Below are 27895 nucleotides of genomic sequence, written 5' to 3' on the forward strand. Positions count from 1 at the left end.
TGACCGTGAAACATAGTGGAATAAAGTCAAAAAGACAGACAGCTGAATACAGAGCCAGTACAAGACCCATGAGAGAGAGTGGACAGGCTGATAGACACTGTCCCAGTCCTGTATGTGAGAGCAGACAGGCAGCCCCCTACTGCGCTGGAACAGGGCTCAGGAGAGAGATCTCTAATTTCCAGAGTTATTGAACTTTTGATGGAAAATGCCAACGGCAATCCTGAACATTAGAAGGAATCTAATAAAAAAACGAGAGTAAGGGAGGGACTGAAAAGAAACGGGATGGAAAAAGAAGTGACACAGCAAGAGCTGCATACACGCAACACGGCTTGCCTAACAGCTCTAGTTAAACACGGAATGGCTAGTTTTTTTTTTTATGAATTATGCAAAATACATAAAATGGCATTACAATTCCTGGAACAATTCCTGGACAAAATGACAAAGAAGAGATCCAACATGGATTTTTATGTTTTGTATCAGACAAATGATATTCAGAACTGGTTTCCTTTAAGCTTTTGGACAAAATAACTAAATTAGAATAGACAAGTAAACTAGTAATTATACTAACTAATGTTAATTATTCCTCACCTGAGAATTAATAGCTATCACATATATCACAAAAGTGATAAATATATCATAAAACGGAGTAACAAATGCAAACAAATCATGAAACAAGTTATTATCCTTTTGGATGCACAGTAGTGTAATGGAGTTGTTGGGTGCTGTTTTTTATAGACTTAGAAAAGGGAGCTATAAGACACAACATTACAAACGTTTTGGTGACCTCTGAAAAGGTATTTCGATTTTTATGTTTCACAGAAGTCAGTCAGTCAAAGGTTTGGAACAACATGGGGGTGAGTTAATGATGATAGTTTTCACTTGTGGCTGAACTATGCCTTTAAACTAAAAATGTAAATACAGCTGTAAAAAAAAAAAAAAGGGTCAAGCTGATTATCTCTCTACTTCTACAATGAAGTTAACCATTTAATATTTGATAAAATTTCAGAATCGTAAAGCATGTACAGATGGCAGAAACACATTAGCGTTCATATAAAAAAAGGAAACTACTGAATTAGAAAAGCTATAATGGAGCAGAGATCCCGGTCAGCTCCATTAACTTAATGCATCATGAATAAAGTTAAAACCTGATGGGCTCAGTGCTTTACCTTCAGAGCGCAGAAGATGCATGAGTCCTCCATGCACTTGTGTGTGGTGAGCTGCCGGAAACTTCGCCGGAAGATATCCAGATGCCAGAGAACCTATATGAAAAAAAAAATAAAAATGTAATGCAGTTAGATGAAAATAAAAAAAGTGTACATCGTCCTCTGATCTTTGATGCTGCCTGCACATGATATGAGAGCTTTCTGAAATGCTGAGAAAAGGTTGAATCAAGCATCAGACACTCACCACTCTTTCTAAAAAGCCTGAGATGCACTAGTCATCAAAAATGTATCGGGCTCAAAAAGCACTTGCTGCTCTGCACTGCCTGCAGTTGACTTTTCACCTCTTCTTGAGTTTCTCTCTCAGAAGTGCAAGGCATCTAAAGAACAGGAGGCGGGTTGGAGATGGAGATTGTGCAAGTTGTTTCTGAAGCTGACCGACTCTTTTCCTCAACAATCTCTTAAATCCAGCTTTCCTGAAACCCAGTAATACAATCTCAACCAATCACATGAGAGAAACAATTACGGGTCACCAATCAAGCGTCAAAGATCTGATAAGCCTGTGTGCTCTATCCAAGAGTTTGAAGAAACATGGAGCTGCTTAACAAGCAAAGCAAAGTCTGAGAGTAAGATGAAGTGATGAGCATGTTTCCCAGCTTTAAACTTTCATCTTGAGGAACGTATGCGTCTCCAGGTGAAAGATGATGCAGAATGTCAGCAGGAAAAAAAACAAAAACCTGCTAGCTTCCTGCTGGGCAGCTCACATCCATGCACAGACACACAATTATACACACCTCCTATCTGGCCGTGCCTGGGAGGCTACAGAGGTGACCTGACCCCACCTGCCCACCATGAGCAGGGACTGTGTGTGCCATGACCCCCTCTGCTCGCCCGGCGGATCTACATGCTCGCATGCTGAATTATTGAGAGAGCTGTCAGTCCCACTTAACACAACTGTTACCCAAACGAATCCGCTTTCTAACTTTACCTTCACGGATGTCTTAATCACTCTAAAAGTGATCAAGTCTGCAAATGAACTTCAAACGTTAGTTGGCCTGTAAACCAACACATTTAAGAGACCTACTTGTTTCAGTCAAAAGTCTTAAGCATAGCTGTCTGCTTGTTTTACTTTGAATGCATTTAAAATCTATAGTGATGACAATCAATTTCAGAGAGTAATTTCACAAATCAGAAAACATCTGTTTGACTGCAGTTGGCACTGTGTCTCTCTCTGCACAATAAAACTTAACAGTACTCAGCAGCATCGATCCCTCATGCCATTACGATCACCCTTCACCCTGTATGACCTCTTGCTGATGCGCCTTGCATGGCAAGTGGAACTGTAAGCGAAAAAATTTATGAAAAGCAATGCTGTTAAACAAAAGCCTGAATGTAAATGTTTTCTCAGGCATGAAAACGTGCGATCTGTCCATCAAAGAACTACACTGTCACAAGTATTCAAGTAATAAAGTAATAAACTCATTTTTGTTTTACTTGAAGCCTTGCAAAGCAGAGCTATAAAATTAAAGATGCAAGAGTATTTCGGGACAGATTGACAGAAGAGTTAGATATACATTATATCAGCATCATATCTATCTTTTTTTATTGTGCACATGCATTTATGTTTTTTATACACCTTATACACAACGACATACATCAAGACATTTTCAGGAGTTTTCTACAATAACTGTTGTTCTTGAACCACATTCCTGGTCTCCGGATGCATGTATGCAGGTCGGCAGACACAGGAACATTCTGAGCCAGTGGCCATGGACTAGCTAGTGTGTCCATGTCTCAAGCGCTCAGCATCAGGGCACAGTGTCCCCTTCTATTGATCGGACATCACTGATTTGACCCTAAAGTTCTGGAAGCTCTTGTCATGCTACGGAGTTTGCCTCTGAGAATGTCTAACAACAAAATCCATCCTTTCATATTTTTCTTTAGTTTTTTTTATTTTTGAGATCTGGAAATGTCCAGTAGAGTTTGTATAGGATGAGAATGCCAATATTGATGAGAAGCCTACAGGTTCTTACAAGAGGTACAGGTGTTTGCTTGACAACCTAGGTCACTTCTGGTCATTAAAGCGATGTTCTGACTCACCGTCATGCTGAGGGGACTGTCTAGTCTCTGATGTGATGCATTTTTTTAACAAACGCATAAATGCCAGCAGAATCCTTTAGACAAGAACTTTATAAAATGGTCTTTTAGGAGAACGAAAGCTGAAACTGAGAAACCATGGAGTCTGTCATTGTCTAATACGTGAACTGCAGTAGACCACTTCTTGAGAGATTAGTTCAATAAGAGCAAGCAAATCTGCATGACTCCCCAAACTGGACAGATCAGAGATAGCCCTCTGCAAAGAGGGACACCATGGCCCATTACTAACAATATATTACATGCTTCAGATCAAGGGGATGGAAAAAGGACGAGGCATAGTTGAGAAAACAGAGATAGACTGAAACAGAATGAAAATAACTATAACTGACTAAAATGGAGTTCCTTCAGCTCATCAGACATTAAACAATGTGTGCGGCCACATAAAGACTTCCCTTCACTGAATGTGATCATTTGACAGCATGTGCAGCAGTAAACCATTCAAGTTTATTTCAAGAACAAACCTGGCCTAACAACAATAGTCAGTTTTTTTTTTAAAGTCCATGAGTCCAGAAAAAAAATGAATTTCCAGGTTGCATACAGTACAAATATTAAGTTCTAACTGACCCTCTGATGTCACATGGACGTGATGTTTTTATTACCTTTCTGGACATGGACAGTAGACCGTACATAGATTTTCAATGGAGGGACAGAAAGCTCTTGGACTAAATCTAAAATATCTTAAACTGTGTTCCGAAGATGAATGGCGGTCTTACGGGTTTGGAACGACACAAGGGTAAGTCAATAATTATATAATTTTCATTTTTGGGTGAACTAACCCTTTAATGGTTTGTTAATAGCGAGAATTTGTCCTGAAAATAAAGTGTGACCAAAATGTATATAGTTTCATAATAATTATGTTGTTTTTTGATCAAATAATTGCAGCCTGGATTAGCATATGAGTTACGAGGACTTTGTACAAGTTGTTCAAACTCACCTATTGTTTGCATTGATTTTTTTTTTTTTTTAATTTTTTGATTCCGATTTAACTGATTAGGACAATTTTACTAAAAAAAGAATTTAGTAGCAAGTTGGTTAAACATTTATTAATAGCTTAAAACCAAACATTCCTTTAGCTGCTGACGCACTCAACAGGAAGATGCTGATTACACATCCTGACACTTACCTTCTGTCTCAGAATCAGCAGGAGACCAGAAGACGTCAGCTTTGAAAACCCATGCAGTCTAGACATAACTCTCTCCCTCTCCTTCCTTCAACCTCATTTATGCTCAATCAGGAGTTTATTGATTGCATAATAGATTTTATTGAATGGCTTTTGTGAACTATATTGATTTTAAAAGGAGTTTCTGGGAAAACTTAAAGGACAGCTTATTGCATTGTGGACATGTAACACCAAAATAAAAAGACATTATCACTTGCCAATGTAAAAAGAACATGAAAACTGAGGGAAAGAGAACAATACTAGAGAACTGACTCACCTTACATGTAAATAGGCCTATATTATAATTTGCAAAGCCATCAGAGCCAAAATTAACTCATGTCAGTAACATTTTTACAGACTTTGAAGTTCTTAAAAGCCAAAAGGTCCTTAAAAAAATAAAGAATTACAATTCCTCAGAAAAGTATTAAAGAAAGCTAAAGCACCACAATTTGTTCTACAGATAAATAAAATAATAATGTTTTTCACCCCCAGGTTTTAAGTTCATTGTCTTGTCATATTTTAATGCTTCATGACAACAGACAATCCAGCCGCAATGCTCCCTCAAACACCCAACCCCCCAAACCAGTCATAACTGACACTAATTTGTAGCTTTAGACATATTATCTGCCAACTAAGCCCCTTTATTTCCATATAGCAGATTATACAGTAATCCAAAAATAGAGGGTAAGTAATGGCAGGTTGCTGTGCAGGGTAATTACCGGCCAGGACAGTGCGCGTCTGACAGTTGTTTGTGGGGTCCAGTGCAGACAGTGCTTGAATCATCACTAAATCTAATGCAGGCTCCAACAAGCAGCACAATGGATAAAAGGCACAGCAGTTTTGGTCTAATAGCTCTCATGCGTATGGAGAACAACAAGTGAAAAGTCAGCGTACCATTCTTACAGCTGCCATATGCATCTAGCCGCTTGACTTGTTGCTTCAAATGGCTTATAACAGGGGGAGGGGGGGGGGTGGGGGGGGAATTTCTACCAAGGGGCAAGGAACTCGACCGGAAGTTGAAGTCGGATGGGGGCTGCCATCTTTTAGCAGAACTTCACTTGCGTTAGCATTCCCATTGACTCCCATTCATTTTGGCGTCACTTTGACAGCGAATAACTTTACATCTGAGGCGTTTAAAGACTCTGTTTGTCCATTATTTATTTCTAAAGATACACGACAATGTATAAAGGGCTCCATTACCTTCTATGTTACATTATGGCCCCGTATAAACAGTTTTTGTAAAAAATAGGCTAACGATTGCGTCATAACCACTCGGCTCTCTGTCGCATTACCGTACAGACAGGTGGAGAAGCTCGCAGGCAATTAACTTAATATGGCGTACTGGCGTTACATTTTAAAATACTATACAAAATAATTAATCAGTATACTTACTCCTGCTCACTCACGCCAAATAACTCCCCGCTCAAGCTCGCCTTCTCTGCAAGATTAACGATGGCAGTTTGCACGCACAGCTACTAGAACATGTACATATGGCAGACAGGTTGCTGACGTCGTCAAGCTTCGTTTGAGTCTGCGCGTCAGAAACGGAAGTGCTAAAAAACGCTAAAACTGGGCTTCATTTGTCTCAATTGAGTTCCAATGGGGTCGCTGTGTCCATTTCTTTTACTGTCTATGATTTCTACCCATGAGAGCAAGCCTCTTTTGAGGTCATACGTTGCACGAGTCATTAATTAATGAGAGAGTCTGCAAAACATTTATCCTTATAGACTACAAGTATAGCATAACAGTTGATGTAAACATCTCAGCAAGCTCATGCGGGGTGTCCTCAAAGTTTGCCAAGTTTAATGGAGACCACACTGAGCCACATCTGAGATACATCCCTGAAAGCACCATATAAAGACTAATCATTTCGTTCAAGAGTCTTGTTCAACTAAGAAACTATTTGTATATTTCAGAAAGACCCTAGTAAGATTTCTAAAAGTATAAAAGGTAACATATAAGATGTGTTTACATGAACAAGTGTAGTCCTACCTGTAGAGCGCTGTTCAGGAAGCAGCTGTTCTGTCCTGGCTCATTGAGGAGTCCTTTGCTGGGGGCGACTGATGTCATGGTTCGTGGGGTGAATATACCCTGTAAGCCACTGCTGCCAGATGCAAAGTAGTTTCTTTTCCATGACATGGTGGAGGAAATCAGTATCGCTTAAACTCTAAATCGTCCCTCCACTTAAAAATACCAAGTTCATCTTTCCAAAATCGAATGCATTGCGGTTTCATCCAAAAAATTAAAGATCTAAAAATTCACAGCTGCCAATGGCCACAATTTTTATAAGCTAGATATATATATATATTCTGGAAAAAAAAATGTATCCAAGGGAGTTGGCTTCTTGTTGTCGTCTTGCATCAGACAGAAAAGGCAAATGCTGTCTCTTGGCCTTGTTAACAGCTCTCTGGGATTTGGTTGTGGAATTTCACACCATTATACTCAGGATTCTGCGTTGTGGGAGGTATGGTGATCTTCATTGCAGTGCTCTGTGCTACACCCTTTAACAGTAGCAAAAGTGTGCAGATTGGCTGCTAGAGTCTCGTCCTGCTTGTAAACAAGTGTCAATCTTCACAACACTATATCTGGAAAAATAAACAGAAATGAAAAAAGTTAACATCTCATGCTCAATCCAATCTAAAGTTCATGCATTCTTCAAACTAGTCCCTTTCACACAGCGATTCCGGCAAATACACGGGTTAAGTGTTCCGGCAATCGTTCCCAGGTCGCTAGATTTTGCACTTTCACACTGCCAGTGATTACCCGGGATATGTGCAAGCTTTCACACACAACCCGTAAAGGTCCCGTAATGACACGTGACATTAGGACGTGACGTGTAATAGGGCTGGGATAAACTTTTTCAGACTGATTCGATTTCGATTATCTCCCCATTAATTGACTACTAACAATTTATAAATGTTGATTTACATATCTGAATGAAAAAAACATGAATTCCTTAACATTGCAATATATGTTTATTGCTCTTAAAATTACAAAATAAAAGACTGACTAAGAATGCATAATTTTGCACTTGTATAGAGATAGCATTCAATAAAACCTTGAAGCCTTGAAAACACATAACTTACTGAAACAAGCTTACTGAACACATAGGGCCTAGCTTACTGATAAAAAGTTCTTCTTTCAGATGAAAATAACAACAACTTGATTGCTAACATTCAATAAAAAAGGTCACTGCGAAGTGCAGTGTGAAAGGGGCTACTGCGATTTGCAGCAATAAAGATTTAAATGTAATTGCAGTAATAATATAATTTATGATAATAACAGAGTTCCGGTGGCTCAGTGGAAGAGCACTGCATTAGCAGCACAAAAGTTTGTGGGTTTCATACCCAGGGAACACACATACTAAAATGTGTATAGCCTGAATGCACTGTAAGCTGCTTTGGACAAGTGTGTCTGCTAAATGCATAAATGTAATAAAGTGACCACAAGTCATTCATTTTCAGTGAGAGCTGCTGATTTCCAGTGGATCATAGAAAGTTTTACTTCATGCAAATGGGAAGTGAATGGTTCCAAAATCTTCTAACAAGACTGAATACATTGGAGCAGACGTGATCTCTCAGATACTGTTGTCTAGCATAGACAAGATGGATGAGAAGTTATTGTTACAGTGTCTGATCTGGCTATTGATTTATGATTATGATCACAATCCGTCTCTGCTTACATATAAAGGGATATAATAAAATGCTGCAAAGATAGAAGTTAAATTCATATAATCACACATAGACAACAAATGGTCCACAGAAAATAAATACAAATAATGCCAAAAAAAAAAATATCTTACAACCATCTAAAACATTTTATAAAGGTCATAAAGTAGAAAGTCATTGTTCATCAATTCAAGTTCATAAGCAATCGCTTGACATAAATGTGCGCTATCCACTGATTGAGAATTGCTTTGAAGCAGCCTGAACTAACAGCAGCGACACTGCAATGTGCGCTCTTTAAGATGTTTGTTTTACCATTTCATGTATTGAAGACTTTTTATGAGCGTAAATTTAAGAAAAGCAAAATCCCTCCAGGTGAGTTTATTCGCACCTGGTGCCTTAAATACATTTTACAGTGTGCGCACATCCATTTTGATTTGCGACTGAAGCGGCCGCACTGTCAAGACCTGGAGGAAACGGTTCTCGCGCACACAGAACGAGCAAACACTAAACGTTTAGGGTGAGGAGAGATTTAACACTAGTTAATCGATTGTGGATAGTTTCATTATTTTGGGCGGATAAAAAAATATGAGGATAAAAATAATAAAATCTATATAATTTATTCATCCTGAAGTTGTTCTTAACACGTTCGACGTTGTGAACCAAGGGAACCAATAATAGTCTTCCTTTATTTTTATGTCTTAGAGAACAAAGAAAGCCAATTAGGTTTTAAACAACATGAGTGAATAAATGACAGTATTTTTGTGTGAACTGTCCCTTAGATCCACTTAGCAACCTAAAGCAATAAAAATCTCAGTATGTGTGAACACCTCAAGTGAGCGTAGACTCTCACTCCACGAAAACCCAAACAGTCACGTCTTAACACTGTAGCTGTGAAATTTCCTTTACAATCTGACTCAGATCTCATCCCACTGGCTATAATAAAGCTTGGGTGCAGACAAGGATTTATCTGTTTGTCCCAGTCCGAGCCAGCATACAGAACATCTAAGCTAAGCGTTGATGTGCTACTCCTACACATGACTTACAAGCTGACCTCCCAGAGATGAAACTCTGATATAACTCAACAACTGATACGATAGTCAAAGCTCTTAAACCAGTCTCCCTCTGGCAGGCTTATATTAGCAGCACTTAGCCAGGCAACAAACTTGCTTTAAGGTGAAAAAGACAACCAACGAGGACAACATTCATTGCCTGCAACGTTTAGATTTTTACTTCAAGCTCCTAACAGGAAGTTTACAAGTTGCAGCTTTGAGCATTCCTCCAAAGAGTTTAACAAATCTGGCTACGTCCATCACTGTCTAATGTGCTTTTAACGAAAACAGCCTTGAGAGCAGTTTTCAAGGAGTACAGAATAAAACAAGAGAAGGAAAAAACAACAGAAAGGAAGACAGGCCACAGATAACAGACTGACAGGAAAAGGCAGACAGAAACCAAGATAACGATGAAGTGAATGGATAAAAAGAAAATAAATGACAAAGAAAAGGGACTGATAGAAACTGAACTGGAGAGAGAAATTCTATTAAGATGAGTGTTTATCCAGCTGTGAGTCAGTGGCTGACCTTTCACTGCTGATGTCAATGGTTTCCTTGTCTCAGTTTATGACTTTGAAATCACATTAACACCCAAATTCACTCAACATTCTATAAAACATAAAACATACTATAATGTCCTCTTTCAAACGCCCATCTGCATTAGTCTTTGGGACAGATTTGTTCAATGGCAGTGAGCAACAGCCATGTGATGAATGGGAAAGCAAACTGATAGCTCTCTCCAGATATTTCAGACCTGGGCCATGCAAACAAGCCAGGCAATGTTGAAAGCGCCACAGAGCAGAGGTGTTTATACTGTTTGGGATATCATTCCAAAAAAAAAAAAAAAAAATGCTTTCTTAGATGTCTCTGCACATTAAACTAGGATGATAGAAAGTACTTTAAGACTGAAGAAACCCTCATGGTGGATTCTTCATCCCAGGTTGACTGTACTGTGCCTATGCATGGTCAGCAGGGGGTGAAGTAGGTCGAATGACAGGTCAGATTATCCTGATCAGACGGTGGATTATCCCGTCTGGCAGAAAACAGAACTAGTAGTGTCTACTGTAAGGCCCTCATTAGCTTCCAGACAGTGGCTAAGACTGTCTTGCTGGGCCCTGTAGTAATTCTTGTAAACATTTGGTTTTGGTGAACCACAGGCCAATGAACAAGCATGTCTCAGAGATTCACTTAACATCATCCAAAAAACAAGACATGTGAATGGTTATTTTCTAATTGTTGAAAGGTGACAAGACCGGACTATAATGTTATCTGAGGACTACCGGACATTCAAAATATAGTACATCCTATAGGTTACGGTCTTGTCCTTCAAAATGTGCGTCCCTGTCATTGGATTGCAATTGGATAAGGAGCGTTTACATACCTAGTCTCAGTATGGCAGCTGCAGTGGATGGATAGACTACCAAAACATGAACTAGCTATCTGAAACAATGTTCTCAGCACCCGAAGGGGTAAGTTGACCAGACGTCCCGTTTTCCCCGGGAGTCACAATTTGTCAATTAACTTAAGGATGGGCAGATTTGCACTAGAAGTGCACTCGCTCATGCACGCTCCACTAATTCAGTTCTCATATACAGTGAGCAATCAGTTCTCAGGGTTCAAACATAAAAAACAGAAAATGTCTATCTTGTGTAGTATCTCACATAAAAACAGTTATCGATTGAGTGAACTTAAACAGGTGGGTGAAAACCATAGACTGTATAGACTGTTTCAAAGGCAACAATATAAACAAACGTTGTGGCGAGTCTACAAAAATAAATGTATGGGAAACACATCCCACAGCACAACCACCTGAGATCAACTTCAGTCTACTCATCACCTTGACTTTAACTGCGTTTGTAGAAGGCAGCCAGACCGATATACACAACACAGACCGGAAGTTAACTTAGGCCTGGTTCACACGGGACGATTTTAAAATTGTCGGCAGATTTTCCAAACCTGAGAGACCCCACACACGGCGATAAAAAATCACGGGTCTAACAGTTTTGGTCGCTCCGTGTGTGGTGTGCAGCCACACGGCAATATCAACACATCACACACGAACCGATTTGACTCCCGAGCATTCCCAGGTCAGACGGGAAATCTCGCAAAATCCCTCGAGATCAAACGTGACTTTAGAGTAAACAATCATGGCGGACAAAGAGGATGCAGTGGCCATAGTTTGTGCTTTGTTTTTAACGGGAAAAAAAAAACATAAGAAAAATAAGAAAAGGCGATGGTCAAAGAGGTGGAGACGACGCGAGCATGGACTATACTTGCTATATCATGATATGGAGATAAGTTGTTGTTTTATCTCATAGAAATGTTGTTACGTACTACACAGATTAATAACCGTTGAAATAAACGTTCATATATTAGTTTCCATGTACTCTGGTGGACTGCAGTTGTGGATGTAGTTATGCCCATCGACTTTATTTGTATTTGTTATATTATATACGCCGGCTGTTTTGATTTTGTTTCCCGGTACTATCACTGCCTCGTCACCTCGCTTTCTGATTGGCTACACGCCACAGTCCACAGGCTGCGTGATTGTTTGTCCTCGGGGGACACCACACACGAGAAGAAATCGGGCAAAATAAATCCAACATGTTGGATATCCCCGATTTGAGATCGGAGCGGTCCCGACATTCTTCCGAGCAGAGGAGATTAGTCTTAACACACCACACACGGCAGGAATATTTGATCAGATTATTTTACGATAATCGGAGCATCCTAAGATTGTCGGAAGGGCTGAATCGGGGCTAAAATCGGCCCAATTATCCTGCCGTGTGAACCAGCCTTTAGGGCCAGGCGTGTGCGCCCCATGAAACAGTCTATAAAAATGGTGAAAACTGAACGTGTGTCAATATTAAAGGGACAATAAGTAACTTTTTAGGTATTTTATTATCTAAAATCAATATTTTTATTGATAAATATGCCCTCAATGGTGTACAAATACCTATGCCAATGTTTAAACTAATCCTTGTAAATGAAGAATTTATTATCTTTATATACATGGCACGGGTAGGTCGACGGAGGCTTCCATGTAGTTCCGCCATCTTGCAAAACTATAATAGCAGAGAGGGACAAAAAGTACTAAGCCAGCGCGTTTCCACAGCGCGTTTTCGGTCAGAGCCAGAAACGCAGGTGCAGAGCAGTGAGAGGCGCTTGAAACTGCACCGGCAAGTTTAAAAGTCTGGATTGCATTCTTATTATGGACCATACATATGCCGCGCCACAGGAGAAGAAAACATCGTCGCCAAAACAGTCAAAAATAGAACGTAAAAGGAAACGTGACCGTAGATTACAGAAAACAAGAGTTAATGTCGGGGAAGCTTTTTCTAGGTGGAAAGAGCTAATGCTGGATAAAGATTTCAAAAGAGACGCTGAAGTGGCCAGTTTTCTTCTCGACAGGTAAGTCAGTGTTACAGTCTATATTATAATATTTTTTTATATCTAACAATGCATATAATTCAGAAAATATAACTAATAAATTAGACATAACTACTAATTACAATATTTCATGTTTTCCACAGTCAGTAATTCATACTGTAACATTCGTTTGTTTATGGTCATGTTGCAGTTTGTTTGAAATAACACACCTGTTCACCTGAAGGAAAACTCGACGAAGTGCTATTAGAAGACATCCTGTCAAAGCTTTTTGGTACATATCGCCTACCGTAGATGCAACGCGCATTTGAAAAAGCGAGGCGCTGGCGAGCAAAATTAGTTTGAATGCAAAATACAATTTCACCACTAGATGGGAGTAATTCCTGCTTAGTGTCCCTGTAAATGCATGACTTCCATCTTAAAGACACATTATTCCTAATTAATGTTAGTTAATTAATGTTAACCAACAAAAGATGTTAAATGTACAAGTAGACCTACTGTATCTGAAAAATTAGTTATAAAAATATAAATCTATAAATTTTATAAGCTATATTACATATGAACAACTATCATTTTTATAAGATGCTCCCTTTTCACTACTGTTAAAGGGATGGTTCATCCAAAAATGAAAATGGTAATTTATTCAAGTTTTTCCAAATTCAATCCTTGATTCAAATTTCTCACAAGCTTCATTGATTTGGTCTAAAGAGATTAAGAATTAAATGACAATTTTTGTTTGAAACTACATATAAAATAGCTACCAAAAATAAATGTTGGTAACTGCAGTTTGATTAAAACAACAACTAAAAGTAATGACTAAAAGTTGATGAAAAAGTAAATGACAAAAATGTAATGACTTGTCGTCGACTAAAAAAAAAAAAAGATTAAAACTATGAAATGTCTCAAATGACTAAAATTACACTAAGGCTATTAAGCAGTTTCGTCTCAAGATAAAGACTAAGACTAAATCAAAAATGCCTGCCAAAATAAACACTGGTGAGTACATCATAAATAGTTTTATTTTGCCATAACCTGAATAACTGCAGTAAGCCTATAATATCTTATTTTAGAGCAGATTTTGTGTACATTTGTCATATGCCTGAGCATGTCATGTCAGGTCCATAATCAGAGAAATGTAGCTCCAACTATTCTAGTGTCAAGCTGAAAGTTAGCAGTAACAATGAGCGAAAAATACTAACCATAAACGACCCTCTATACTCATCACCCTCTAGTACATATGCAACTAAATCTCAAAATGATATCTAATATTAGCCAATGGCTAATAAATTCTCAGATTGTACTCGCCAGTGTGGGAGTTAGATGTTAAGTATAAGTTTAGCACATATATTTTCACTTGCCAAACACTGACTGAGAAATCTAATCTGTAATATATTTCTCAGTTAATCTCAATGGATGTGTAGCGCCCCTGTATTAAGTGTACTGTGAACTCTAGTGTAACTGTGCACGACTCACTGTCGCTTTGGTGAGAGAGAGAGAGAGAGAGAGAGAGAGACAGAGAGACAGAGAGAGAGAGAGAGAATCCTGTGAATTTTCCTGTCCTTTGGATTTTTTCAGCTTTTTAGAAGTTTTATTTCTAGAGCAATTTTAGCACAAAACAAGGCAGACCTAAGTGCTGGACAACAACATTAATATAGAACATGGAGAAAATCAGTAAACAAAAAAACACTTCAAAACCCATACAACAACAAAAGTGGATTAAAACTATTCAAAAGGCACATGTTAAAAGCCAGAGAGCAATGATGTCTTTTAAGATATGTCTTAAACTCAGATAAAGTGGAAGCCATTCTGATGTGAACTGGTAAGTTGTTCCAGAGGGTGGGACCAGCCACTTCAAAGGCTCTCGATTCTCTGGCTTTTAAGCTGGGTTCTAGGGGTCTGGAGGAGAAATTTGCCCTCAGATCTTAGTCCCCTCGTCGAAGAGCAGGAGTGGAGTGAGCCAGAAAAATAAGACAGAGCTTTATTGTTAAGTGATTTATAGACAAGCAGCAAGATTTGAAACAATTTGATAGTGAACTTGCAACCAATGCAGTGATGGCAAGAGGGGAGTGGCATGATCAAACTTTTTACACCCCTTCAAGAATCTAGCTGCTGCATTTTGAACTACTTGTAACATTGATATACCGAAATAGAGGGCGTTGCAATAATTCAGCCAAGACGTAATTACTTTTCGAAGATTGAAGAAGCTAGAACCTACTACAGCACTAATTCGTTTATCCAATTTTAAAGACTTCAAAGACTTTACTTCACCTCAAAGAGAGATAAAGGAATTTAAGGTCCTGATATTGGGTTGAATACTTGCCCAATGTTCTGAAGGACTAAAAACAATAACTTCAGATTTATCTCGGTTCAAGAACAGAAAGTATTTAGAAAGCCATGATTTGATATCAGCAAGACAAGCAGTAAGAGTATCAATGATAAAGTATGTTTTCATACTAAAAGGTAAGTAAATCTGTAGTTCATCAGCGTAACAATGAAAAGAGATAGTGTTTTCTAAAAATAGAGCCCAAAGGAAGAAGATAAAGAGAGAAGAGAGTGGAAGATAAGATAGAACCCTGAGGAACTCCACAAGTTAGGTTGCCTGGGGTCAAGCGAAAACTTCCATTTGTTATGAACTGCCAGGTTAACCGGCAGTAGTGGGCAGAACTAATGTGCAAATGGAAATCTCATTGGCTGGGGCTCTTCTATTATCATCCCCGTTTTGATTTCAGCGAACCAGTTTGAGCGAACACACACAACCTGATTGATATTCATGAATCCAACAGCTCGATAATCCTTAGTGGATTTCATACTGTTCTTATTAGTAGAATTTATGATTATCATCATCATCATCACCACCACCACCACCGTATCAGTATAATTGTTAGTTTTTTCCCCCATTTGTTTTTTTTACAGAAACATTGAATGACCAAAAAAGAACCACCAGTCCTAAATTCAGTAAAAATGCCTATGCATTCACAGACAAATTTGCCAAATTTTAATTCTAAAATTTTAAATAATACTTGATTATCATAATATCAAATTATAATGCTTGACTGACTGATGTTAAGAGTGTACTTTCAGATATTTAAAAAGCTGTGCCATTTTACAAACAAACATAGTTTGATACAGTAGGCATATATACGGGACTCGATTAAAAAAATTAATCTAATTAGAGGCTTTGTAATTAATCGAAATTAATCGCATTTTAATCGCAGATAAATATTTGACCTGAGAACAGTGAGAAGTAATTTTTTTTCACATGGATTTATAGTATACCATTGAATAATGACTGAATACATAAGCTTAAGCAACAAAATATTGTTTATTTTTGTTCAACTAAGTCTAGCAGACCAGTGCAATTTTTGCCATGAATTGTAGCAATAGCATATTTAGAAACAATTTAGAAATAGTACATTTCAGAAATTCAGGAAGCTTATAGGAGCTGGAACCTTCTGTAAAGTGTTTTTTTTTTTTTTTTTTTTTTTTTTTAAGTAAAACACAATACTGTCAATTACATTCAGAACATTGGAAACACTGACTATTAGAAAACATCTCTCTGTTGCTTCAGAGACCATAACATACTAAGTCTAACTCTCAATAACCTTGGCCAAAACAATAAAGAGTTCAACATAAACTGTTGCACCAACAAAATAATACATAGTTCAACATAAAGTGTAAAGTCCACGCTAGCTGCTATATGTTTTGCGTTGAGGTGATACTTGAGGCTCGATGTGCTGCAGTGATATCAAAGAGTATATACTCTTTGGTGATATGCGAACGCTAGTTGGTGCTTCAGTATAATCGGTCCGCCGAAACTCATCCAGTGAGAAACGTTCCGCGGGTATTTTTTTTTCTGTAATTAATTCATCTTAGTTAACGCGTTATTTTTTGTGTAATTAATTAATCTCAATTAACGCGTTAAAGTCCCGGCCCTTATATATATATCTCAGTCTGGCCCTTAAACTAAAAAATGTGCTTGCCAATGGTGATTCAATAGCCAAGGTGTCTGTAGAGGTTACCATAAACAGCAAACATCCAGGTAATCCATGGTTGTGAACACAAAGAAACTCCAAAAATGGCAAAGTCAGCCTTGGCTTTTTAGAGGTAGCGAAAACTGCGAGGATTTAAAACTGACCCAGAGTTGACTTTTTTTTTTTTTTTGCTAGGGATACACAACAATTTTAGGCCCAATTTTTTTACTCTCTGACAGTTTTCTGGAGATTGCAGAAAAAATCCTTAGGCAAATTGTGCTTGTTGATATGAGTGATGATCGCATAGTGCGAATTTCCAAAAATGCACTGAGAAATGAGAGGGCTAGGAAATAAGGGGAGGAGTCGTAGTCTTTTGTGATTCTCTGTATCACTTCTCCAGGTTCCCTGTCATTCTTCTTGGCAAAATATTGTGTAATGTGTCGTCCCCCCCCCCACTCGACTTTGAAAACGATGTTGTGTATTCCTGGCATTACTCAACAGGTAAGGTATTTTAACCAACAGATCTAAAAGCAGCTTACAGTTTTGAGTCTATTAAAAAAAATGAAAAAATTTAAATGTTTGGAGAGTAAAAAAAAATTATTAAAAGAGAACTTTATCCAGCATAATTTAATCAAATAAGTTTAAGAAATACTGGACCCTGACATGAAATTGTGCCAATTGCATCTGCAACACAGCAAAGCTGTTCCACAAGCCTGGCAGTTTCCAGTTTAGGAAAAGCCAGGAAAACGCAGGTGATGAATCCTCTGACCTAATCGAACATAAGGTGTCACAGGATTATTCCTGCAATAATAGGCTCTGCCGGGAACAGAAATGTCCATTTAGCCAGTAAGAGAATTCATCCCCTCCCATCCACCAACCCTGACACAGCTATCTGACATTTTCGATCCAGAAGGGCACATTTGTGCCACTAATGAAGTCTGTAATGTCTCACTGGCGAGAAGCTTCACACCTCAGTCTGACACCAACTGCTTTGCCAAAACTATACTTGAACCAACAGTGAGAAAATATCCAACAGGGACAAAAGCTTGAGGGAAACATGTCTCCGGGCGACAGCCTGATAGTCTTGGCATCCCATTTCTATTACTGAAAGTGAATGATAAACAAGATATCTGGTCAAAGTTAGTGTTAGACTAAGAAAGTGATTTAGAAACGGTTTCATCTAGGCCTGTCATGATAATTAAATAATCAAGTCTTAATTGTGCATTTTTGATCTTCTGATTACTGTGTTTTTTATAAGGCACAAAGGGGAGTCATACACCAGAAGAAGAAAAAAAACAGAGCAGCACCAGTTTGGTTTTCATTCACTATATAGCCTATCATCTAAAGCCATTTGGTATCTTAATGTGAGGGACCTAATTGTATGTACATTGTTAAATTTAAGTTTACAGAAAGTGATCTTCCTTCTGCTGCAGCTGTCAGACATTCTCCGCTCAGCATTCAAACAGCACATCTCATTCAGTTATGACAGTCAGCATGCTAAAACTCTCTCTCCAAGATGATATATTCCCATTATAATACTTGATGTGTAGATAAATGTCTGCGCATTTGCATAAATTTATATCTCGCTGGAGTTCATTGCTCGCTCATTTCATTTGTACCATGAGTGCAGCACGCTGTGACTTTTGTTGCTTCGTATTAGTATAAAGTATAAGCATGCTTTTTTTTTTTTTTTTACACGTTTTTTAATCCATTGTCAAATGATTTCAAATTTCTGAAATATTAATTATAATGATTAAAAAAAAATCATATTGGCTAATCGCCCTCCCCCCCTGCTTTTCAAGATATCGGCATCAGCTGTCAAAAAACATATTGGTTGACCACTATTCTGTAGTGGTGCAGAAAACAAACAAAAAAATACTGGTGTTGGATCGGTATTGGACCATTATTAGAATTTGGAATACTCTAAGCAAACTTAGACTACAAAATAACAAAAAAAGATTAAAAGATAATTATTTACTGAACACTTAAATTAATAACAATTATAAAACAAAACCCATTAAAAAAAAAGAGAGAGAGAGACAATTAATCATTATAAGACCAAAGCCATAATACAGACAATTAATTGCAATAACCATGACTATTTTTAGACAATTAATCGTCAGCCAAATTTCAATCATGACAGCCCTAGTTTCGTCAGAGGCTTCTTGTCATTTTATCTTCGGTTGTCAAATGAACAATGCTGTTTAGACAGAAAAAGCTAATGCAAAAGCTATGTTTGGGATTTTCTCTGTCCAGTTAATTACATTAATAAGACACAACTCTGCTTACATAATCAGCCTTAACCTACTTTTAAAAGGCCGCTTCTGCAGTGCGAAAGGACAAGAAAATCTTGAACGTTCACACGAGCAGCTCAGGCTATTTTTCTGTCTGAAAGAAGTTTAGTAGGACGATAGAAAACAGAAACAGGCCCATCCCTGAGTAATACGCTCTCCACCGTCTCCATCAGCCCCGGACTGACATCATCCCGCAGCAGGAGCCCAGTGCTGAGGAAGCACAGGTCCAGGCTGGAGCAGTTATTTTCCACTAAACAGAAATAAGACAGGGTGGGTTGTGGTTGCCATGGAGACCTAGACCTGGTACTGTTTTTGGAAGGATGAGGTGCAAGCACATGGGGCGGGTCAAGCACAAGATACAGCCAGGCACAAACAGCGTCCTTATGTTTATATGTCCTATTCCAATAATTACATCCAAGATGACTTCAGCATTTATAAAAAATTTAAATAAATAAATAAAAGTCATTTTTGTTATACAAAAAAAAATACTGAATAAATGTATAGCATGGAATGGCACAGATCACGTGCCAGGAGATCAGAGGATGTGACCTGCAGTTGGAGAGTTTAGTAGTTCTCCTGGAGGCATGAGCCAGTGAACTTCACTTTGGCATGGCACAAGCAACTGCATTTCCCTCGTACCATCTGTGAGGCTGCGAGGCCACCTGAATCTGGGCCAGTTCAATACAACTCTCTCTCCACAGCGCAGAGAGAGGCTGAGATCGCAAATGCAACTATAGGGCAAACTTAGCCCGTCGGTCACATCAGAATTGGCTTCAGTGCTTTTACAACACAAGTTAATAAATTCAGCTGTTTGAAATCACAACCACTTTTAAATAATCAGGAAGAACACCTGAAGATAAGTTCCATGTAACAGCAATTCATCTACATATCATCCAAATACTTTGTCACTTCAACAAATCCATCTATGTCAACCTTCTGTGTCTGAACAAGCATACATACAATGTGTGAAAAGTAGTATGTCCCATGAAGCCCCAGGAACTAAGGAGCCATCAGATTAAAAAAGCTGAAAACAAGCAAAGGCGAAGAACAAATGCCAGCTTTTTGGGGGGTTTTTTCAGCATAGGTCAGTCAAGGAACACCACAAAGTGCCACAGTTAGGTTATTGAAGTAAAAAATCCTATCCATTCATTCTCAACAGGGGAACTGATTTTTCACAACATCTTATAGACATTTAAAGACAGGCCTACTGTGAGTTACAAGGTTGTGAATAGATAGTATGCTTTTACTGAAACCATCAGCCTGCATTAATTTAGCTTATTTTGTATATTCAAGTAAAAAAAAAAAAAAAAAAACACCAATTAGATAATCAAAACAAGCTAATCCTGCTAAAATTCTCTAGCACCCACCTACTCTACTGTGCTACTGTGATTGAATACAAATAATTGTGTATGTGTATTTCGCAGTAAACATGAAATATTTTTAATTACATATTGAAATCAAGTTTTATATTTCTCCATATTTTAATTCACCGTTTCACCATATAGTTACAATGCCAATATAGCAGATGTAGTATGTATAGGAATATTCACCTGCATAACTACAAAACAATTAAATCAACAGTAAATAAATATACTCTTCATCAACTCATCGAACTCATAGCGCTTGTCATGCTACTGTGGCTTTACTATCAACAGGCTTTTTCCCACGAGCCCTTTCTTTTTGTATGCCAAAGCCTGTTAGTGTGGTCTGTTTGATCTGGAGCAGACCCGACCAAGGGTTTAAGCCAGATCTCACATTAGTGCCATTAGACATGTGACTACTAGAGCTGGCCTGCAACACCTAATGCCACTGACTCTTGAGCAGCCTATCCACCTTTTTCCCCATATAGTCTATTACATTTTAAATTATGGGTGGTGTACTTCCAGTTTGGGGAATGTCCACTCAAAAGTGCTGAAACAAACCATTTCAAATAATAAGGCTGCCAATCCTTTGACTGACAAGCCATACATTTTCCAAATACTCAATCAATACTCAATTTTTTTCTCTCTACTCTGTTACTGTATGTAACATTGGTACTAAAAGAATATCTGTAACAAAAGCTCTTTTCAGTCTGCTGTGTCATGTCCTTCCTGATAATTTTCTTTTTCTTTCCAATGTAACAATATGGAAAAGCCAACAGATACTGCACTCTTGTGGTCTATTCTCCTTCCTTAAAAGATTTTATTTCACTTAAATTCACTAAGAATTAATGCACTTTTGGTGTTGTTAATGGTCTGCTGAAAATTATTTGTCAGTAATTTCAGATCTTTAAGTTTCCTCTTGAGGCTTGATTGTTGAAGGGTTAGGAGACTGCTACCCCACTGCATCTAAGCTGACTTTAAACAAGTTCATTGGTAGTTTCTGAATGTTCACAGTTTAACAGAAGATACTCCCATAATTCACACAGAGCATTAAGGTGTGTCAAGAAAATGTGTTTATGCTGCATGTAGTATTATACTATAAGCACAACAAAGAAATCTGGTCTAGAATTCGTGACACAAATTGTCTTTATGCTCTAAAGACTTCTATTTCTGAGCAGACCATACTCAGTTCTCAGATTTCAGATTTAGAGTCACATTCGGTCATGATATATAGCCTAACATCTTGTCTACTTCAGCACGTCACAAGTTCCTCATGTAATCACAGATCCTCTCCGAGAAATAGTAAACTAAAAGGAAACAGGTAACTTAAAATATTGGTATTATGATCAGTTCAGCAGGTGCACAACTATAAAAGTCCCACAACATTAAAGGAACTCTACAGGTGAAAAGTTGATATACAGTTTGTTTAACATTTTTTCCTCATATGAAATCACATCACACACGTTCAGACGTTATACATTCGTTAAAATAACGTTAACTCACGTTACCGGTTTAGTTTAACGTTCTCTAAAACATCAATCTTGCGTTAAAAACACAAGCGCGAAGAAAATAACATTAGATCTATATTAAAACTTTTGGTTAAGTTAGTTTTAGCTAACGTACAGTGTGCTTAGCCGAAACAAGTGCATTTCTGTTAAACTTTGCAAATTTCTTTAAAAGTTATGTGAAAATGACATTTGTTTACTCTGAAGTATGCGACTAACGCTAAGTTAAATGTCTGAAGCTTTGCTCCATAAAGATTCAGATACGCGTCTCTTCCGAACCAAATCCTGTGAGGAATGTCAGAGCTGTTCATCTTTACATTTCATCACAAAAAAAACACTCACCAGTTTCATTCAAACAGCTTCCGTACAAAGTTTTTTGGGGAAAACAGCTGGTTGTTAGCTTCAGTTAAGTTACCGGTCTCCGCGCGAGCTCTGGACTCTCCTCAGCACTCATTAGGCGCGCGTTCATTGAGCTAATGCGGGCTGGGGGAGGGGCGGCGGGGCGGCGCTATTACCTGCAGTCCCCAGACATAAAATGGGGGCGGGTGAACTACTGAGCAGTGCCCACCCTTGAAAAGTGTTGAGTTTATCACTTCAAAGACATTCAATAATAATAATAGTTTTATAGCTTTTAGTCTGGTGCTTTAGCTTTGCGGGTATCTTTATGCTAGAATTGGCCTACACTTAATGTTGGGGTTGGTATTGGGAGAATCACATTTAGATATATACATAGTAAAACACAAATGATGACTCATCCTGCACTACATTTTTGTCCAATCAAATGCTCTTTTTTCTCCCACTAATACATAAATCATGTGCTGCATCCAAATTTCCATACTTAATGTACAGAAGGTTTATGAAGTAAGCTAGTGTGTGGTATAAGGGGCCATGATCACACCAATAAATAAATAAATGAAACAATTACGGTGTCTACTCCAAAGCATGATAGCGTTATGTTTATTAGGAACCCACTGCAATTCTGTCATGTGATAGGCTTCTGATTGGTTGTCAATGTTTTTATTAGGGCTGGGCGATAGGCTATGTAACAATATAATCAGATCATGCACATTTAGTCAGTGAATCTGGTTCTGTGATTACCACTAAATTGCCACCACCTGTTTCAAATGGAGCAGCATTTAATAGACAGAGCTGTAGATCACTGACAAGCAAGCTACGCAATAACACATTCATTATCGCCTTCGACAAGCATTCGATAATGAACACGATATTGCGTAGCTTGTCAGAGATCTACAACTTTTTATACCCCCCAAAAATAAAAAGTCTCAGATTTGGATCGGCCCTCTCTGACCGATAGCTTGCTCTTATTTTTCTATTCTGTTTTCTTTTTATTATATTATTTTAAAAGCCCTTGCTATGTGTATTGCGTTAAGCTAAATGAGACTTGTTATAGCACTTGTATATCATTGCTCTTTTGTTGATATTGATTGCTTCAATTGTACTAATTTGTAAGTCGCTTTCAATAAAAGCGTCTGCTAAATGTAAATGTAATATAATACAAAAATGTATTTGTATTTGAGAATAAATTCAGTATATAGATTAAAATACAGACAAAAAAAAGCTGAACTCATGGAGAAAAAAATCAAACAAACTTTACTCCGAGTCTGAAGACAGGCACCAAGCACATATTTCTAAAACAGCAATTTTACAATCCCCAAACTGTTAACTGACTGACTGTTGATTGAATGAAAATTACATGGTGTGTGGGGCAAGTTACTTCCTCCACCCAGAGATAATTAACAGGGCCATAAGAACAGTTTAACTTGGAGAGCAGCCAGCAACTCCCAAAAGGCTCATGATTAAAAACATATGATGAGTGGGAAGACTTAAGTGTCACAGATTGAGAAACTATTTTCTATTACACATCAGAAAAATATGACTGTTGAAAGCCCCATTCACACTGCGAACGACACAATCCCATTCAATTTTCAATAGGAGTGAAGACTCTGTCAACATACATACAGCGACAAAATCACTGGCAGTGTTTATGGGGCTTAAGAATGTATTCACAACTGCTTAAGGGATAGTTCACCCAAATTTGAATTCTGCCATCCTTTACTCGCCTTCATGTATAACTATTTCTATGCGCATAAAATATGATATTTTGAGAGATGTCTCAGTGTTTTTGTCCTTCGAATGAAAGGAGGTAATCACCAAAAATGTTTGATTCAAAACATCATCTTTTGTGTTTCATTTTAGGATGAACTATGTATTTCTTATAAAGTTTATCCTAACCAAATTATGCTGTAAAATATAATCAAGATTTAAATGTATATCAATCATGACACAAACAATTGTGGTCAAAAAAAAAAAAGTGTATCAGGTTTTCAGCAAGGTCAAAGCAAGGAAGGGAAGGGAGGGCCAGTCCACACAGAACTTAACATTGGCAAATGTTAAAGGCTTTTCCTTCTGAAAACAATGACTGATGTGGTGACTGTAATGAACTGTAATGGGAAAAAGATTTGACCAAACTAAAGCATGGACATCAAAGCCCCATAAACCATGATGAAGGCAATTTTATTTCATATCCATTTTGGTTCAAACAATTTCACAAATCATTTCACAAGTTTGCCAGGGCACGTCAGAGGAAGTTGAATAACAGGATAGTGCCAAACATACAATGGCATTTTGTGTTGTCAGTGATTTCTGAAATGCTTGTGCTGAATAAACCAAACAGGTTCTACACCATTCTATTACAGAAAGAAATGAGACTACTGTTCTTACACATCACTGCATAGAAATGGAATTTAAACTGTAAAATACAACAAAAACCATGTATAGGAAAGCTGTACAGATTCTAGTCTGCACAGCAATAAACCCTGAGAGAATAAAAAAAATAAAACACCAAAAAAAAACATGACTATGAGGGAAAACAGAAGGAGAAAAGCCCACAATCCAACATAATGACTGCCAATATTTCATAGAAAATAGCCTTACCCCACAAAATAATAATAAATGAAAAAACAACAACAATATTTTAGCAATGTCAATTTAAATAAAGAAAACCAATACAGTTTCCACAATGGGTTATTCATCGAAAAGACAAAAGCTTATGTTTAAAAAGAAAAGGTTTCATTCACAATGCTTGCACTCTTAGTTCCACCCTGTCCCAAAGACATGACAAATTGTCTTCACAACTGTACTCATTAACAATGAGCCCCCCACCACCCACCACTCATACTATTTCCAACTCACACCTAATTAACTTTTCTAGCAGTAAGGTTTTTGTTTTGTGTATGAATTTGATTTCTGAAATCAAAAACCCTAAAAAAAAAAGTCATTATAATAAGATAACTACAGATCACACTATATTACATGCACTATATCAATCTATAGCCTTCCCAATGTAAGCCAACATCTCCACAACATAGCATCTCCACAGACAGTAATGACCTAAAAGTCAGATCATTCTTATGAGAACAGTGTTGTGTTATGCAAAAACAAAACTCACTCAAAATAAAAAAAAATCCCATATGAAAATGTTTGAAGGCAAAAATCGCATGCTGACCTTTTAAATGTCCTACAGGTATGTTATCTATTCTTCCTGGTTGAAAACACTATTTAAATAACTATCATCCCACAACATCTAACTTCAACATTTATAGTGCTCATGAAAAGCAGGTCACTTTTTTTAACTACTTTTTAAATTTTGCTTTTTGGTTTGCATGGACTGCCAAACTATTTTCTAGGGCAAGAGAGGAGAGGAAAAAGAGGGAAAACAGGTTCTCATACATTATCTAAGTTTTCATATCTAAACCACAGAACAATGAAGCAAACACTTCATGCAGCACACAATTTGCATTCACATCCTTCATGAGAAAAAGGAGTGACCATCCAGGTGATTCAGAGGTCTGGGTAACTATTCCTGTTTTACTCGATCTACTTCCTGAATGACATCATCCTCACTGAGTGACACCTCCTGGACAGCGAGGCATGCTTTACTCACTCGGTCATGTGATTACCCAAGACAAGGGCTGTAGTCATGCATTATCAAAAAGGCTCCTTATGCATAAACTCACTGTCTGACTAAAACTACATCTGCTCTATAAATACCACACCAGAATGGAAAATAGGTCACGATTGGAATTTATTGGTTTAATGTTTCCATTGCATGTTTCTGAATCCTAATGTTATTATTAATTTCCTGTACCAGGTTCATATCCGCTGTAGGTATTATTATCACGCTCTGAAACAGCACAACAGTTTATGGTATCTAAAACAGATCTGTGCAAATTGAATTTACTACTTTATTGCATAAAATAAAGCTTAAATTAATGTGTGCGGTGACATAGACTGAGTTCCTCAAATGTACAGGGTCACAACTCCTAGGAAAAGCTGAAGTGTTAATATCTGATGACCTCCATACACAGCTAGGGCTAAAAGTATTGTGTTTCAACATGAACAGAACACTCTAGAATTTCCTATTAAAAGATAGAAAAGCCTGAATGAAGCCACTAAATGTTTAAAATGCAGCAATCGCACCTGTCAGCTACAGCTCTCCAGCATACAGTTCATGTAAAACTTTAAAACAAGCCCTCAGGCTGACAAAAGGAGTTCCTTATGAAGCTTTATACTGTCTGTGTACTTACAGCGTCTGTCTGTCCAACATCTGTGATCCGGTCACGAGCAGCTGTGATGTGTATATCTAGCTGACAATCATGCAGGTTTTTCCAGGTGATTCAGAAACAATGACATCATCCCTATCAGCACACACCTGTTTCCTCAAGAAGCTCCTCCCACCTCTCTGCCTTTAAAGGGACAGGCAGGGTAAACGTGTGACAGCTCATAAAGAACATTATCTGTTCGGACAGACTCAGTCATGTGATCCAATGCCAAACAGTGCGTTTATGATCTCACTCAGATAGCAAATATGACTTGAGACTGAATACAGAGCCAGTCAGCCAAATATAAATAAGTACGACCATTATTATATGTCATGTGAGGTCTTGTTTTTTGTGTTGCATTGCATATGCCTCAGGATCAATTATTTTAAAAAGGACAAGTCATTTTTATATTAATCAGATGACACATTCTTAAATGATACAAACTTTTGACATCGTATAAAAACTGGCTTTAATAGAAGCTTATATGAGCCATTTAGTCCACATGCTTAGAAGATTAAACCCTGAAACATTGCTTCAAATTAGCAACTGAAATGTCATTCATAGCCAGCCCAGAAACATCAATGAAAATGCCATATGGGATATTTTTTACATTAATCCTCTGTCATAATAAAGTAGCGCTGTTGCCTGGATGGACAACTAAACAGTGTATAGGTCTAATTTCATCACTAATTACCCTGAAAATCGGTTATTAATAGCTACAGTACGCCTTTCTTAAAGAATTGCTAATTAGACATAATTAAACCCAAAGCAGTTAAACATTAAGAACCTGTCATCAGTAATCTTAATCTGCCATTCACATTAAGACATTCAACCAACTGAACTCAAGAGTGATGTGAAAAATGAAATAAAATAATATTAGTTTATGTTAATTGTGACTCCATATTGATAAAGACATACATCCATTCCAACCAGGGTTATTATAGTACACTAAAACTAAAAAATTTCACTATTTTAAATAAAATAAACAATAACTAAAATAAAATCTAAAAACTGGGTAATCAATATCTGTGCTGCGTCTCCTCGAGTGGTCAGTAGTACACACACAAGTAGCCATTCACCAATGTGTGCTGCGCTCCCATGGGAATTCTGGGGGATGGTTAAAAATAGCCCAGAGTTCCAAATGGGTGGCTTTCTCAGAATTTCTGTCCCTCAGCATGTTTCCATGCTTGAACTTGGCCTCTGAAGCGTCTCTATTCTTTTATCATCTATAAACACTGTGGCCTCAACCATGAAATCATTATGCCCGAGATAAGAATGTGGATATTGTGTTTTCATTTAAAGCCTGTCTGGGTCAAAATCATTTGGGTTATGCTGTTCTTCTTATATCAGCAAGAGAGTGCAGCAGATATATTAGCCAAGTAAAGTCTCAAAGAGTTTTCATATTTCAGGCATACAGGGTGTAGACTTCCTTACAGAAACCCACAACTCTGTGTCTTCATGGCTGTGTAAAAATTTCATGGTTTTCAAGGAATGTCCATGACTCAAGCTTTTTCAATAATACACAGAAATATTTAAGCAGAAACAGATGGGAGGGAGAGAGA

At 37.7% G+C, this 27895-nt stretch overlaps 1 protein-coding gene across 8 annotated transcripts in view; it reads right to left on the minus strand.

Moving 5' to 3' along the window:
• The window catches only part of LOC128026268 (inactive ubiquitin carboxyl-terminal hydrolase 54), a 53484-nt gene that overhangs the window by 21717 nt on the left and 3872 nt on the right, over positions 1–27895 (minus strand). For 5 of the 8 annotated variants that reach the window (XM_052613178.1, XM_052613179.1, XM_052613174.1 and 2 more), the window contains exons 1-3: positions 22054–22203; positions 6469–7061; positions 1167–1259 (exon numbers count right to left, since the gene is read on the minus strand). In XM_052613178.1, the coding sequence (XP_052469138.1) occupies positions 1167–1259; positions 6469–6615 (240 nt within the window). In that variant the 5' untranslated portion in view covers positions 6616–7061; positions 22054–22203. Of the gene's footprint in view, positions 1–1166; positions 1260–6468; positions 7062–22053; positions 22204–26318; positions 26405–27895 lie in introns of those variants that run through there. The other 3 variants (XM_052613180.1, XM_052613177.1, XM_052613176.1) reach the window with 2 other exon arrangements.

This window comes from Carassius gibelio, chromosome A13 (assembly GCF_023724105.1).
Source record: "Carassius gibelio isolate Cgi1373 ecotype wild population from Czech Republic chromosome A13, carGib1.2-hapl.c, whole genome shotgun sequence".
Classification (NCBI taxonomy): domain Eukaryota; kingdom Metazoa; phylum Chordata; class Actinopteri; order Cypriniformes; family Cyprinidae; genus Carassius; species Carassius gibelio.